General features: G+C 48.4%; 1 protein-coding gene across 2 annotated transcripts in view; it reads left to right on the top strand.

Moving 5' to 3' along the window:
* RIF1 (replication timing regulatory factor 1) overlaps positions 1 to 13,962 on the top strand; it is a 60,982-nt gene extending 47,020 nt beyond the window's left edge. Inside the window, exons 33-37 of one of the 2 annotated variants that reach the window (XM_040441363.1) lie at positions 10,594 to 10,671; positions 10,916 to 11,031; positions 11,520 to 11,673; positions 11,758 to 11,866; positions 12,746 to 13,962. In XM_040441363.1, coding sequence (XP_040297297.1) covers positions 10,594 to 10,671; positions 10,916 to 11,031; positions 11,520 to 11,673; positions 11,758 to 11,866; positions 12,746 to 12,972 — 684 coding nt within the window. In that variant the 3' untranslated portion in view covers positions 12,973 to 13,962. The remainder of the gene's footprint in view (positions 1 to 10,593; positions 10,672 to 10,915; positions 11,032 to 11,519; positions 11,674 to 11,757; positions 11,867 to 12,745) is intronic. The other variant, XM_040441364.1, reaches the window with a different exon arrangement.
* Positions 13,963 to 15,795: the final 1,833 nt, after the last annotated feature.

Raw genomic sequence — 15,795 nt, 5'->3', positions numbered from 1 at the left:
CAGAAGACAAGGTGGACCAGGGCAGCCTCGCTCCCCTGCGTCCCGCCAGCTCAGGGTCGCCAAGTCCCTCCCCCGGTTTCCTGCCACTGCGGTGCCAGGAGCTGAAGGGGCGACCCTGCTGGACGGATTGAGGGTGAAGACAGCGGATGGTGAGAGTGGCTGCTCCAGCCTCCCCTTTTCCCTCCCTCCCACCGCTGCTACGTCCCCATGGCCATGGCCACTGCTACATGCACACTGCTACAGCCATTCCCACCACCCCTCCCGAGCCCCCCCCCCCCTTACCGGGCAATGTTGGAGGGGAGTTTTATCTGGGCACAGAGACGCTGCCTTACAGGGGACGGCTGCAGGCAAGCAAACCGTCGGCCAATTCGCAGGTTGAAGCAGGCGCGGCGGGGGCCGCTTACATGGTGTGAACGGCGCCATTTCATGGCCGGCACTTCTTCACTTGGGGGGTTAAAATCATTTTGCCGCGCGCGCGCGCGGCTCTGCTTCAGAGCGGCAGAGGGGGGGCGGAGCTTCCTACATGCGCTCCGCTACTTCCGGGTTCATCGCACAGTGCTGCGTGGAATCCTCTCTGCAGTGCGATCCGAAGCCGGTGCTGCTGCCTCTCCTCCACAGCCTCCTCAGTCTGTTCCCCTTACCGCTGCCGCTTGCATCATCCGGGTCTGGTAGGACTTTTAACCCCCTCCGTGCCACAGTACTGTCGCTTGGGTGTTATCCCCGTTCCTTTTCTTTGGGGTCTCCCACTTCAAGTGCAACATCTTGTTCCACCATGTCAGACCCTTCTGCAGCCGCCAAGCCTTGGTACCATGCCTGTACGGCTTGTAGGGAACCCTTTCCCCGGGGGCAGTCTGATCCGCACTGTACTGCATGCCGGGCTCCACCGCAGCCTCAGTCGCCCGCTGTGTCGCTCCCTGCTGCCTCTGACCCCCCTGATTGGGGTAGATCCCTGTCCCAGGCCGTGGAAAGCCTCACTCATGTCGTGGGCCGCCTAATAGACAGGCCACCTACCCCGCAGGACGCCTCACTGATTGTCGCGCCCTCCGGGTCCACTGCTTCTGCCGCTGCAGCGGGTTCACTCCCTCTTAGTGACCCCTCCCGAGCTAGGCACTCTCAGAAGCGTATTAGAGTAGAGCGAGCCTCCTCCTCGGATGCCTCCCTCTCCCCGCCACGCGTGCGCACCCAGACGAGCCTCTCCTCTCCAAAGGATTCGCTCTCTGAGGGTGAATTGGCGGTTTCAGATTTGGAAATGGACTCGGCCCTGCCGTCCAAGCTAGCCTCAGCGATGGGTCAACTCATCTCGGATATTCGTGACACCTTTAAGGTGCAGGATGATCCCCCTAGCTCGGACGCAGCTAGCGTCTCCTTTATCAGACCCAGGCAGGTCTCAAAAGTCTTTCCAATCCACTCTGATTTCTCCTCTGTGGTGTCTAAGGCTTGGGCTCGCCCGGACGCCCGTTTTGTCAACCCCAAGAAGCTGGACATTTGCTATCCCTTTCCAGCCGATGTCGTGGCCACATGGTCTTCCCCACCCAAGGTGGACCCCCCTGTGGCCCGGCTGTCAAAGAACACGGCCATCCCTGTTCCTGACGGGTCCTCTCTTCAGTCAGCGGAGGACCGTCGCATGGAGACCCTTTCCAAGGGCATTTTTGCTGCCTCCGGTTCTGCTCTCAGACCGGTTTTTGCCTCTGCTTGGGCAGGGAAAGCAATCTCTGCTTGGGGTGCGCAGCTGGAACAGGAGTTGGACTCGGACGTCCCCATCCAGGACCTACGTTCCTTGGCCCAGCTTATTATTCGGGCCGGGAATTTTGTTTGTGAGGCCTCCCTTGATGCGGGAGCCCTTATTGCACGCTCCTCCGCCCTGGCAGTTTCCGTCAGGAGGGAGCTCTGGCTGAAGGTTTGGAAAGCGGACGCTGCCTCCAAACGTTCCTTGGCGGGGCTACCGTTTGCGGGTTCCCGCCTTTTCGGGGTCCGCCTAGACGAACTTATTTCGGAGGCCACGGGTGGTAAAAGCACCCATCTTCCTCAACCCCAAGCCAGGGGCGCCCCCCGCGGACGCCCTGGTGCGTCTCGTTTTCGGTCCTCCCGCAGGGCCTCTGGGGCTCCCACCACAGCTGCCGCTTCGGCTCCTCCCCAGGACAAGCATAGGAAGCCGTTTTTTCGGGCGCAGCCCTCCTGGCGCAAGCCGCAGGCTGCCCGCACACCCGCAGCAAAGCAATCCTCTGCCTGAAGGCGCGCCCCCACCCACCCGGGTGGGGGGCCGGCTCCTCCTTTTCAGGGACGTCTGGTTGGCTCACGTCTCCGACGCCTGGGCCCTCGAAATTGTGTCCTCCGGATACAAAATCGAATTTGCATCCTTCCCTCCAGATCGGTTCTTTCGCACCCGCTCGCCACGGGACCCGAAACGCGCGGCTGCGTTCTCCGCGGCCGTTCAAGCCTTACTGGACAGGGGGGTGATTACCCCCGTTCCTCTAGAGGAAAGGTTCCAAGGGTTCTACTCGAACCTCTTTGTAGTTCCCAAAAAGGGAGGTTCGGTGCGGCCCATTTTGGACCTCAAAAAGCTCAACCGTTTTCTCCTCCTTCGACGGTTTCGGATGGAGTCCCTCCGTTACGCGGTGGCTTCCCTGGAGCAGGGAGATTTCATGTCTTCCATCGATATACAGGATGCCTACCTCCATGTTCCGGTAGCCCGGTGTCACCATCGCTTCCTCTGATTCGCCGTGGGGGACCTCCACTTCCAGTTTGTCGCCCTTCCCTTTGGGCTGGCAACAGCCCCCCGGGTGTTCACCAAGGTCCTGGCCCCGGTTTTGGCCTTACTCCGTTCCAGGGGTGTTTTTCTGCTACCGTACTTGGACGATATCCTCATCAAGGCTCCGTCCTTTTCTCAAGCGGTTGCCAGCGTGGATCTCACTCTAGAGACTCTGACGAGGTTCGGTTGGGTCATCAACTTCCCCAAGTCCTCCCTTCCCCCCTCCAGACAACTGGTCTTCCTGGGAATGCTTTTAGACACGGGAGCGGCGGAAGTACGTCTTCCCTCGGAAAAACGTCTGATCCTCCGTGGGGCGGTTCGGGGTCTCCTTCTCCACCGTCGACCGTCCTTCCGCTTCTGCATGCGGGTCTTGGGGCAGATGGTTGCCTGCTTCGAGGCGATCCCATTTGCGCAGTTTCACTCCCGCCCTCTCCAACGGGCGATCCTCTCCTCCTGGGACAAATCGCCGCAGTCTCTGGATCATCCCTTCCATCTATCGCCTCCGGTGAGGTCATCTCTCCGCTGGTGGTTACAGTCCCCTCTTCTGGGCAGGTCTTTTCTGCCACTCAACTGGTTGGTGGTTACAACCGATGCCAGTCTCTTGGGCTGGGGAGGCGTCTTTCCTCCCCGATCCGTCCAGGGCATTTGGTCTCCATTGGAGTCCAGACTCTCGATCAATGTCCTGGAACTGAGAGCGGCCCTTCTGTCTCTAAGACACTGGACTCATCTGTTGAAGGGTCATCCAGTTCGTGTACAATCGGACAACGCCACGGCTGTGGCGTACATAAACCACCAGGGGGGCACTCGCAGCGCTGCTGCAATGAGGGAGGTCTCCAGCATTCTCCGTTGGGCGGAAGCCCACGTCCCGGCCCTATCGGCAATTTTTATTCCAGGGGTGGACAATTGGGCGGCGGACTTCCTCAGTCGCACCACTGTCGACCCCGGCGAGTGGTCTCTTCACCCGGAGGTATTCGAGGCCATTTGCCTTCGTTGGGGCATATTGGACGTGGACCTCATGGCCTCCAAGTTCAATCACAAGGTCCCCGCCTATCTGTCCAGGGCCAGGGATCCGGGAGCTTGCAGAGCCGACGCCCTCGTTCTTCCTTGGCGAGGCTTCGCGCGTCCATACATATTCCCTCCCATCCCACTCCTGCCCAAGGTCCTTCGGAAGATCGCGGCGGAAGGCGTCTCGGTGATTCTGGTCGCTCCGGACTGGCCCCGCCGGTCTTGGTATGCCGACCTCATGCTGCTCCTGGCAGACGCGCCCTGGCCGCTGCCCGCCAGGGAAGATCTTCTCTCTCAGGGACCGATCTTCCACCTGCGTTTAAGGTCCCTACGTTTGACGGCGTGGTTGTTGAGACCACCGTCCTGACACGTAGGGGTTTTTCTGCGGACGTCGTCCGCACCATGATCCGCGCCCGTAAGCCGTCCTCTTCTAGGATCTATTATAGGACCTGGAGGACCTATTTGGGGTTCTGTGCCGATCTGGGGATTCCTCCGCTCCGCTTTTCTCTCCCCACCGTTTTGTCCTTCCTGCAGAGCGGACTTGCCCAAGGTCTGGGTCTTAGTTCTTTGAAGGGTCAGGTGTCTGCGCTGTCCATTTTGTTTCAGCGCCCACTGGCCCCCCTTGGTCCTGTCAAGACCTTCCTTCAGGGCGTGGCTCACGCGGTTCCCCCGTACCGCCCTCCGGTACCGCCCTGGGACCTGAACCTGGTTCTCTCAGCGCTCCAGGCTTCTCCTTTCGAGCCTCTGCGGACGGTTTCCTTGCGACTTCTGTCCTGCAAGGTTATTTTCCTTGTGGCCGTCACCTCTCTTCGGAGGGTGTCCGAATTGGCTGCACTCTCCTGTCTGGAACCTTTCCTAGTGTTCCACCAAGACAAGGTGGTCCTTCGTCCGGTCCCTTCCTTCCTTCCTAAGGTGGTCTCCGTCTTTCATCTGAACGAGGACATCGTTCTCCCCTCTTTGTGTCCTTCCCCTTCCCACCCCCGGGAGAGGGAGCTTCATCGCCTGGACGTTGTCAGGGCGCTCAAGGTTTACCTGGAGGTAACCAGCTCTTTCAGGCGTACTGACTCGCTCTTTGTGGTTCCGGAGGGGTCGCGCAGAGGGATGGCGGCATCCAAAGTTGCTATCGCCCGTTTTGTCAAGATGGCTGTTACTGAGGCTTATCTCGCCAAGGGCAAGGTTCCGCCCCTCGGTGTTACCGCTCACTCCACTAGAGCGGTCGGGGCTTCCTGGGCTCAGAGGAATCGGGCTTCTACGGAGCAGATTTGCAAGGCGGCCACTTGGTCCTCCTTGCACACCTTCACCAAGTTCTACAGGGTGCATACTCATGCGTCGGCTGACGCTGCTTTAGGCCGTCTGGTGTTGCAGGCGGCAGTTGATTGATGCCCCCGGTGTTGGTCTAGTTTGTTCTGGTCCCTCCCTTCTGGGACTGCTCTGGAACGTCCCATGGTTTCCTGTGTCCCCCAAGGAATATGGGCGAGAAAAGGAGACTTTTGTATTACTTACCAGTAAAGTCTCTTTCTCGCTCTTCCTTGGGGGACACAGCACCCGCCCTTCATTTGGGTTACAGTTGTGGTTCCGGCTTGGTTGCCCCCGTTGGGGCTTGACGGTTCTTTTTCCGGTTGGTGGTTATCTTTCACTACTTGGACACGCAACTGGCAGTCTCTTCTCCAGGCTGAGGGGTATAGCTGATGGAGGAGGGGCTTACAGCTTTCACTTAGTGTCACGCCTCCTAGGGAGCAGAGCTATACCCATGGTTTCCTGTGTCCCCCAAGGAAGAGCGAGAAAGAGACTTTACTGGTAAGTAATACAAAAGTCTCCTTTTTATAGAAAAATATTCCCTAATCTCTTTCAAAATTTTATCGTGTATGCCCATTATATTTATCCAACCTATATTTATTTTCATCCCTCTTGTTTTTACATTTATAATAGGGTTGTGATCTGAAATCCCATGTTGTCCATACCCAACTCGTTCAATATCCAGTGAGCCTTTATTATTAGTGAAGGCTAAATCAATCCGTGATAAACTCTTGTGTGTTTTAGAAAAACATGAGTATTTCTTTAATTTTGGGTGCATTACCCTCCAAATATCAATCCTGCCCAATTCTTCTGTGATACTTTTTAATTTAGAGCCCGTGCAATTTCCTTGAGTGTTCCCCATTCTACATCTATTTTCCCATCCATTACATTATTAAAATCCCCTCTATAAGCCCGTTCGACAAAGTTTGTGATCAGAAATATCCTGGCCCAGTTGTTCCATCAGCCAAGTTTGTATAAAACCACAAAAGTCTCGTTCCTCCGGAATCCCTAGACATCTCAAATTGGCCCTTCTGGACCTATTTTCTAATTCTAATTTATTTTTTAATTCTCTATTCTTTTCCTTTTTAGTGTGGTGTGTTTTTTTTTTCTCCTCCTTCCTTAACCGTTATCTGTAGGAGGTCCTCTGAGTCCGATATTCTTTTCTCTTCTTCTGTCAGCCTGTCTTTGTATTTTTGTAGATCTGCTCTATGAAGCCCAACAGCCTCCTTAATATTTCCAGTCTGGAGAGAGAGGTCTTTTATTGCCAAGCTACAATTCTTTATTTCTTGGAATATATCTTGCAGGCTAGGCACCTGCTCCCCTTTTTATTGGGGTTATTTTCCTCTACCTCTTTTAGCTGTTTGCTACCCCTCTCTCCCCAATCTGGGAATTCTTATCTGATATTTTCAAAATAATGTTCTCCACCAAACCAAAGGATTCCCCCTCCGTCTTGAGGTATATCATCCTTTTTCTTCTTAGGGGAGCTAATCTGTCCTCTCATATTGGTCAAGAATTGTTGCTTAGACCTTTCTGCTTTTTTAAACATTGGGGAAATTGAAGTATTAAACCCGGGTTGCCCCCTCACCTTTTTTTCCCTGCTCCTTGTCTAGCCATCTCTATCTTCCGTGGTTAACCAAGTCTGAGACTCCCTGACAATAAGACAGCCAATAACCTAACTCACTCTAAGGATAATTGGCTTATTACATTAAATCAAAATTCTTCAACCCCGCATCCCTGTAACTCTATGCAGATATTCCTTATTCGACCCCATTTATGACAGGCCGCTCATAAACAAAGTGTAACTATCCATTAGAGGGTGTAAAAAACTAGGTTAATAAAGAGCAATACGCTTTTCAGTTATTGAGCAGCCGGTCACAAAAGGGATCAAATAGGTTACAACTCGACAGCGAGAAGGTTATAATTCTATATCTGTCGCAATCCCAGTCCCAGTCCTTTTAATATAGTTGGCGCAATTGCACACGCTATCCATTTAGTGTAGATCCCGATGACTATGATTAACACAATTGAGCAGTCCCGATCACAGTATGATTAGCACAGTTGATCCAAATAATTCAGTTAATCCAGTTAAGCTCTCAGACCGGTTAGTGTACTTGACACAATTGGACGATTAGACATCCCAAATATCTCTGCACTGGAAGAACAGATCAGCTTTTTTCAATTGGAAGATAAACAAAACAATTGATTGGGTTAGTCAGTCAGTATAGTGAACTCCATTGAGCAGTCCCAAATATTCCCATAACTTGTGGGAGGTAACAGACTTATGTAATGTTTTAGCAGGCAAACAGTGGCTATCAAATCTTCAATCCGACCCATCCTTGCCTCATATGAGTCGATAGCATACCAATAGTGCTCTACTACTTTTCCACATAACTGTATGGCGCCCAGCACACCACTGTAGTCTCCTGTTCAAACCAACACTGTCCACACGGTTGAGCTTCGGTTTATGCACGATCGATAAGAGAGCAGAGCAGTTCTGATGTTTTATACAGCCACCAGCTGATCTCCAAATTCACAAGGGCCCCAACCAGATATACTGGGGGGGAGGAGAAGGGAGTTCAAAAGGGCTGCTCTGTTGCCTGCCACCCGGTTCCCAAGCTGAAGAAACCAGCTTAATGCCGTGTGCCGTTTAGGAGCAGGAAATAACAGAGCATACCTATATCAGCTATTAACAGTAGCAATCTCCCCTTTTCCTGCCGCACTCAATTTCTTGCGTTCTGAGTGCCCGCAGTCCTGGGGATAGAGGTAGAGACCATCCGGTGCTCACGCTTTAAAGCCAACTACTTGGTCATCCCGACCCCTCCAAAAGCCCCCACACTTGGATCCTTCTGTCGCATCAACCAAAGCTCCAGTCAGGTTCTACTCAGACTCTGCCTCCATACATCTCACCCCTGTGCCATCTCCTGGCAGACTGGGGGGGGGTGGAAGATTCAAGCGCTCCCGCCACCAAACGATCCGTCTCCCGACACATAGGTCCAACTATCACGGCACCCACACAATTCCGGATCCGAAAATCAGCCAGGCGGTCCACCCCCACAGCATGCAGCAGGAGGCAGTACGGCAGAGCAGTGGGCCGCAACTAAAGCTGCATCAGTTCCATCGCGGTGCAGGCTGGCGCTCAGCGGCCGGAAGAGAGGTGTGTACGTCACCTGCGTGCGTCCGCACACATGCTCCTCCTCTCCTCAAGCTGCACATTTCAGAGTGGCCTTTTATTGTGGGCAGTCTAAGGCACACCTGTGCAATATTCATGCTGTCTAATCAGCCCCTTGATATGCCACACCTGTGAGGTGGGATGGATTATCTCGGCAAAGGAGAAGTGCTCACTAACACAGATTTAGACAGATTTGTGAACAATATTTGAGAGTAAAAATGTTTCAGCAAAATCGAAAGTGTTGTGTTTATATTTTTGTTCAGTGTGTGTGTGTGTGTGTGTGTATATATATATATATATATATATATATATATATATATATATATATATATAATATATATTTTTTATTCATATTCGGCTCAGGTTATCTAAGAATTCCATTATGGATTCCGCTACCACGGACCATAAGGGTCTATTCACACGTCCAACTGTTTTGCCGTCCGCAAATTGCGTATCCGCAAAACGCAGACACCGGCAATGTGCATTTTGCAGACCACACATGCCCGGCACTATGATAGAAATGCCTATTCTTGTCTGCGGCTGACTAGAATAGGACATGCTCTATTGTTTTGGCGGTTCTGCGGAACGGAAGTGCGGATGCGGACAGCACATGGTGGTTCTTTTGTGGCCCCATTGAAAATGAATGGGTCCACACCAATTCCGCAAAATTGTGGAACGGATGTGGACCCATTATGCAGACGTGTGAATGGACCCTTAGTTATGGCCCGTGGTAGCAGAATCCATAACGGAATTCTTGCATAATGCATAACCTAAAATATAAATGTGTGTATATATAATATTTTACTCTTTTGTGAGGCAAGGTAACAAAAAAATGGCTGTTCTTGCGTTTTGTTTTTTTACAATGTTCACCTGACAAAGTAGATAATGTGATATTTTTATAGAGCAAGTCGTAACGACGCGGCGATACCTAATGTCTATTTTTTATTTTTTGGGGGTTTACGCAAAGTTTTGGGGGGAATTTTTTTTTCATTTTTTGAAAGCTATTTAAATTTTTGGGGCGACTCAGGTAGGATCTAATGTTTTGCTAGAAGAGATGATGGTTTGGTACCATTTTGGGGTACATATGAATTTTTGATCGCTTGGTATTACACTTTTTGTGATGGGGGAAAAAAAAAAATGCACTTTTATGGCGTTCACCAGACTGGTTGGATCACATGCTATTTTAAGCAGGTTGTTACTGACACAGTGATGCCTTATATGTGCATTTAAATAGTTATTTTACACAATAGAGGCATTTTTGCAAATGTTTGTTTCCATTTTTTTGTTTTGTTTGGGCAATTTGTCGTAGGCAGGGTCTAATTTTTTTTTTTGTGGGATGAGATGTTTGGTACCATTTTAAGGCACATATGATTTTGATCGCTTGGTATTACACTTTTTGTGTTGTGATAAATGGCTTTTTTTTTTTTTGCAGTTTGAAGCAGACTGTCAGCAGTATGTTACATCTGACAGCAGAGGTCGCACTACATTTATTTTATTTAATTTTCTTTTGCAGAAGAGTAAAAATACTCCAATTTTGAGTATTTTTATACGAGGAGTACGAATTTTGCAGTAATTCACATATATAATGCATAGGCCCGCATAACCTTATGAGGCTAATATTTCTGCAGGGAAACCATTACTAGTCTCCCATGCAGAAATGCAGACCATTTTACACCTGACGCTGCCATACACTGCGCCCACCTGACGCTGCCATACACTGCGCCCACCTGACGCTGCCATACACTGCGCCCACCTGACGCTGCCATACACTGCGCCCACCTGACGCTGCCATACACTGCGCCCACCTGACGCTGCCATACACTGCGCCCACCTGTGTGCACAACAAAATCCGTCAGATGACGGATTCTCTGTAAACTCAGGCTTCAGAACAAAATTGAAAAAAAATTTATGAATAGAACCAATTGGAGAAATTATTTTCTCCACAAAATTTAATTTAGTGTAAATTTATTTTTTTATTTTTTTAACAAAGGTGTCCATATCCTTTAAGTTGGGGAAATGGGTGCTTGCTTCACATGGCCATGTTAAAGGGGTGGTCCCATGACAACTGTTGTGATAAGTTGTTGCCACGGGATAGCCCCTTCAAGTCTGGAATTACACATGCAGCTTTTTATTTATTTATTTATTTTTAGACCATGACAGTAGCAGATTCAAAAGTAAATATATAAGGGAAGAACACCCTTCCTCCCAGATCCACAGATCTAAAACTGCATGTGTGATTGCAGCTTAAGGACACTTGGCTGCATGAAGAAACCACACTTTGGAGCCAGAATAGTAGTGCTTGTTGACTTGTATACTGTTTTATAAAATGGCAAGAAGTGATTTAGTAAAAATAAAAACCTATTTCATTGTTCAGATTAACACCACTCCAACCAAGGGATTTGTGTCTCCTGGAGCCCGAGTGCTTGGATTTAAAAGCTCAAAGAAAAGTTTGGTAAGCGGTCCGCTAAGCTCCATCTTGTGGAGGTGGTGGGTTGATATGGCATCCACTTCTTGGGCACTACTTTAGAGGGGTTTACTAGTATTTTGACTCTTCCTGTCTAGTTTTCAAAATTTTAAAATGTTGCTGCGTTATGATCAAGAATCCACCACGATCATGCGATATTCATGTATCATGGTTTGTGTAATTTTTTTTTGTTGCCTTAATACATTTTAGTAACTAGGGTTTACATTTTTAGATTTCAGAAATGACAAAAGAATCCATGCCTTCTCCAAAAGAGAGCGTCTACCCAGCCCTGATGAACTGCACAACTCCTGTAGATGTCATATTGCCCCAGATTACTTCCAACATGTGGTAAGTCGAATGGGAATTTTGATTTGAGACTGGCATATCCCCAGTAATCCACCTAAAAACTCTTGGGTTGTTTTTGTATTAGCTTCATTCACTTGCAAACTGAGCAGTCTATTTGTGTTAGTATGGAGTATGATAGGAGGATACTTTAATTCCTGCAGCATTTCGCTATTTCCTAACTTATGTCCATGTAAAGTAATTTTTATTAGCTAGTACGTTCTGTAGAGTGAACTTGCGAACTAGTGAAGTCCTGTGATCACAGCAGCATTGGCTCTCATTCAAGCAGGCAGTCTCTTACCCCAATTCAAAAGGGGAAGAGGCTACACTTCAAGATCTAAGGGAACAATAATGAAAAAAATTAATTCCCCAGTCAGTATCCAAAATGCAGCTTTTGACCCTGCCATTCGTTTCTACCCGGTGTGATTTCCACAAATCAGTTCAGTTGTTGCAGGCACTGCGTGCGATTCTAAATATACTTTTATTTCCTGTAGGGCAAGAGGATTGGGACAACTGATCCGTGCAAAAAACATTAAAACTATCGGTGACCTTAGTACTCTGACCCCCTGTGAAATAAAAACTCTGCCCATCCGTTCTCCAAAGATTTCTACAGTGAAGAAAGCCCTAAGAATCTACCATGAGCAGCAGGTAAGGGTTAAACCCGATGACGTTATAAATCCTAGCTAGTTATGCCCAGAGCCGGACTAAACCCACACCTGTCTATGCTTGTAGACCAAGTCTAAAGGCTATGATGAATTCGCTGTTCTTGATGAATCCGAGAAGCCACTGAATGGTGTCGATGAGAAGCCTGGGCCTGCTGATGAAGAGAAGATTGAGAGGGGTAATGGATTTCTCTATATTCTGTATCTGATGTAGTGGTCCGTAAGCCCAGACTGAGCAGCGCTATTCTGAGACATGCATCTCAGCAGCTGTTGTGGACCTTGTAGTGTTTGGAGAGCGCAGGCAGGTTGGAGACCACTGCTGTGAATTAAAGGGGACCTGTCGCCATGAAAATGCTAATTAATCTGCGGGCAGCTTGTTATGGAGAAAGAGATGAGAAGATTGATATGTAGTTTTATGGGAAAAGATTCAGTATTAGGCCCCTTGCAGACGAGCGTTCCTCCCGCAGCGAGTCCGCATCGCAGCACCTGGCCTGACCTCCCAGCACTGACTGGATTTACATAGCATTATATTGATTTAGAATTCTATGTAACCCTTACAGTTCTGGAATGTATTAGATAGCACTGGGGAGGGGGGGGGGGGTTAGTTGATGTCATAGTAACCCCTAGTATAGCTGTTAGGCTTTAAAGGGGTTTTCTGTCATCAGTATGTGATCAGTGGGGGTCTGACCCCTGCCGATCAGCTGTTTGAGAAGGCAGCGGCACTTCTGTGAGCGCCACTGCCTTCTCTCAGCTTTCCCTAGGCCTGTGACGACCCATTCGTGGATCACGTGGCCTAGGAGCAGCTCAGCCCTATTCAAGTAAATGAGGCTGAGCGTGATGCCAAGCACAGCCGCTGTACAGTATATGGAGCGGTGCTTGGTAAGCTTACAGGAGAGCCGCTCAGAATAACTGATCGATTGGGAATCCAACAGGTGTGTGACCCCCAACGATCTCATACTGATCTCATACTGATGACCTATAGAGGATAGGTCATCAATAAAAAAAATAATTATAATCTTGGAAAACCCTTTAATGTTTTGTGGCTTCCACATTCCTAGATTTACCAGAGGCATCGGCTACGACGTCCACTACAGAGACATCATCCACTCCAGACATTTTGGCCCAGATCGATGCTCTTTCGGTGATGTTCACTTCTGAAGAGCTTGGGAAGTATTCAGGAAGCCAGCTATTCGAGATGCAGGAAAAACTTGGAATGATCTCCAACTGTGTGTTCAGACATCTCCAGTCCCGGTGGAGGTCTCCACCTCACGGTGGTTCGGTTTAAGACTCCAGTACTTTCTGTCTCTGAGTCTCTCCTGTTACAGGACCTTTTTTTATTCCTATTTCTTAAGATGGAATTTTTATGACACTGAAGTTTTTTTTTCCATTTTTTAAGAAGACGTCCTGTGATGTCCCTTCTCCTTGTCTAGATTTCTTGCTGCTATATACATAGTGCTTTAAGTAGCAGATTATTTTTTTCCCCTGACTTTTTAATATTGTATAAGCCATCTATATATTACTTCGTCTTCACATGACAAAATATGCCAATACTTGAAACAGTATTTTTTTAAAAACAAGTTTTGTACATATCCCGACTATTACACATGAGGTCTTTATATTGTCATATAATTTAATGCTACCTTAAAATCCACTCTCCCATCCTCCACTCCATCCCCAGGCCCATGAACTAATGGGCTTTCAGTGATTTAGATAGCACTTGCATAGGTGGTGTGATTTTTGGGTACTGCAGCTTCACGGTATACGGGACATTATTTTACATACATCTACATAGAGATGGAGTGTGTCTAAATCACCACATAAATTTTTGCAACTTTTTCTGATATTCAGTGCATCTAAAATAAAGTATTTTTGTGGAAAAAATATATTACTGTTTTGTGTATACAGCTCCTATACAATGCTCTCCGTTTCCATGGTTTCAGACAAAGCGTGCAGCAGTGTTTCAGGCTCTGCTTCTTGAAGGTCACAATAGCGTTGCATACTGCTAAAATAAAAGAATAATTGATCGGAACTGATCCCAGGTAAATCCTTTAAAAAGGAACCGGACCTAATTCTACATACCTGTAGAAGAGGGGACAGATGGGAGGAAGAGGCACTGCAGGGGATCTGCTTGTATTCTGTATGCATGAAAAACCTATAGATTTGCATAGGAGCTGTATACATAAAACTTTTTTGTTTTTTTTTATCAAAAGTCTGGATACTCTGGAGATCTAAAAAAAACACAACACACTTACCCTTGAAATTTTATGAAGTGGGGGGGGGATAAAGGTCTAACTTTGCAGCCTATTTTTGCACGCAGGGAGCTTAGTTCATGTGATTTTAGGTTGCCCTTTTCATACATTGTACAGTATCAGCACCCCAGTGGCCTTTCACACCTCCTTTCTTCTACCCTTTATCAGAAGCTCCCCCTCCTCTGTAGCGGACAGATCCTAGTGTCCATTTTGTATATTGTGTATATAGTGGTGACTGCAGACTGATGCTCCTTTTGCTGGTAAAATCCACATTGTACATATAATTTAAGTCGGTTCCTCCAGGCTTCTTAATGTCATTTGCTACATATGTTCCCTTTTTAGAATTAAAATGTAAAATTTATTAAACTATTAAAGTACTCTTTCATGTCTACAGTGCTTACATTTTTTACAGAGATGAACAGCTTCTCGTCGTTCAGTGCTAGTGACTCTTTGGGGACGTTTATACCAAGGGCTTCAAACATTACATTAGAGCAGGGATGCTCAACTTGTGGCCCTCCAGCTGTTGCAAAACCAACTCCCAGCATGCCCTAATAGCTGTAGGATGTCCAGGTATACTGGGAGTTGTAGTTTTGCAACAGCTGGAGGGCTGCAGGTTGGGCATCCCTGCATTAGAGGGAATGCTTATCTCTCCCAATTCATCTAATATAACTGAGAGAAGGACGCTCGCTTCCTCAGCACTCCCTCAGTGCGCCTGCGCTGATGACGTCACCTCTAAACCCGAAAGAGAAGACGTCATCGGCGCAGGCGCGCTGAGGAAGAGAGCGTCCTTCTCTCAGAGCGCCTGCGCGGAATGAAGACACAAGGCGTGGGATTTGAAATGCTGACAGGGCCAGCCGGAGGAGGAGAGCACTCGCTGGCCCTGTCAGCCCCATCAACCTGAGGGGGGGGGGGGGGGGGGGGGGGGTTTAAAAGGAGGATGCGGCGGCGTCATTTGCATATTTTAAAAGCTTTATTTTTATTTTTTTTATGAAACGAACTCTCGGAACAAGTTAAGAGCCCTATATAGGGAATAGTCGCCCTATATAGGATTTTAATATGCCCAAAAATGAAAAATGAGTTTTGGGCGGTGCCCTTTAAGTCACGGTTTTGTCTGTGGCTCCTTTGCAGACCTAGTTGTCTGTCAAACCTTCCTTGCTTTTGTCCCTTTATGCAAGCATAAATATGGGATGTTGCAAATGTTTAATTTATACCAATGTGTACTTCACTCTCCCTATAATGGTGCTACCCAAACTGAGCTATAAAAGGGGTCTGCATACTCGCCAGATGCCACCATGGCTCTGAAGTAACCTTTTTAAAGCGGTGTTTCTCAACTCCAGTCTTCAAGGCCCATCTGTCAGTCATGTTATAAGGCAGGGATGCGGCCCTCCAGCTGTTGCAAAACTACAACTCCCATGCCTGGACAGCCCACAGTAATCAGCCTACAGCAGAGCATGGTGGGAGTTGTAGTTTTACAACAACTGGGGGGGCCACATGTTGAGCATCCCTGTTTAAAGTATTGAGCAGGTGATATAATTAGTGTCAGTGCATCAGGACTTACCCCAGGTATTCATTCTGTGGGATATTCTCAAATCATGACTGTAGGTTGGCCCTGAGCACTTGAGGAACACTGCTTTAAAGGGAACCTGTCCGCAGGGTTATGCTGCCCATTTCAAGGACCGTGTAAAGTAGTGACAGACTCTCTGATGTATATCTGGATATCACTTAAATATGCAGTAGTTTTCATAAAATGCCATTTTATCTGTTATCCTCTCAATGATGGGCGCACACTCTGGAATCCCCATTGAGTGTCAGACTCTAACCACTGACTTGCTGGTTATTAATGGCTGCCTTCCCATTAC

The sequence above is a fragment of the Bufo bufo genome, chromosome 7 (assembly GCF_905171765.1).
Source record: "Bufo bufo chromosome 7, aBufBuf1.1, whole genome shotgun sequence".
Lineage (NCBI taxonomy): Eukaryota > Metazoa > Chordata > Amphibia > Anura > Bufonidae > Bufo > Bufo bufo.
This window is presented reverse-complemented; position numbering and strand designations above follow the sequence as displayed.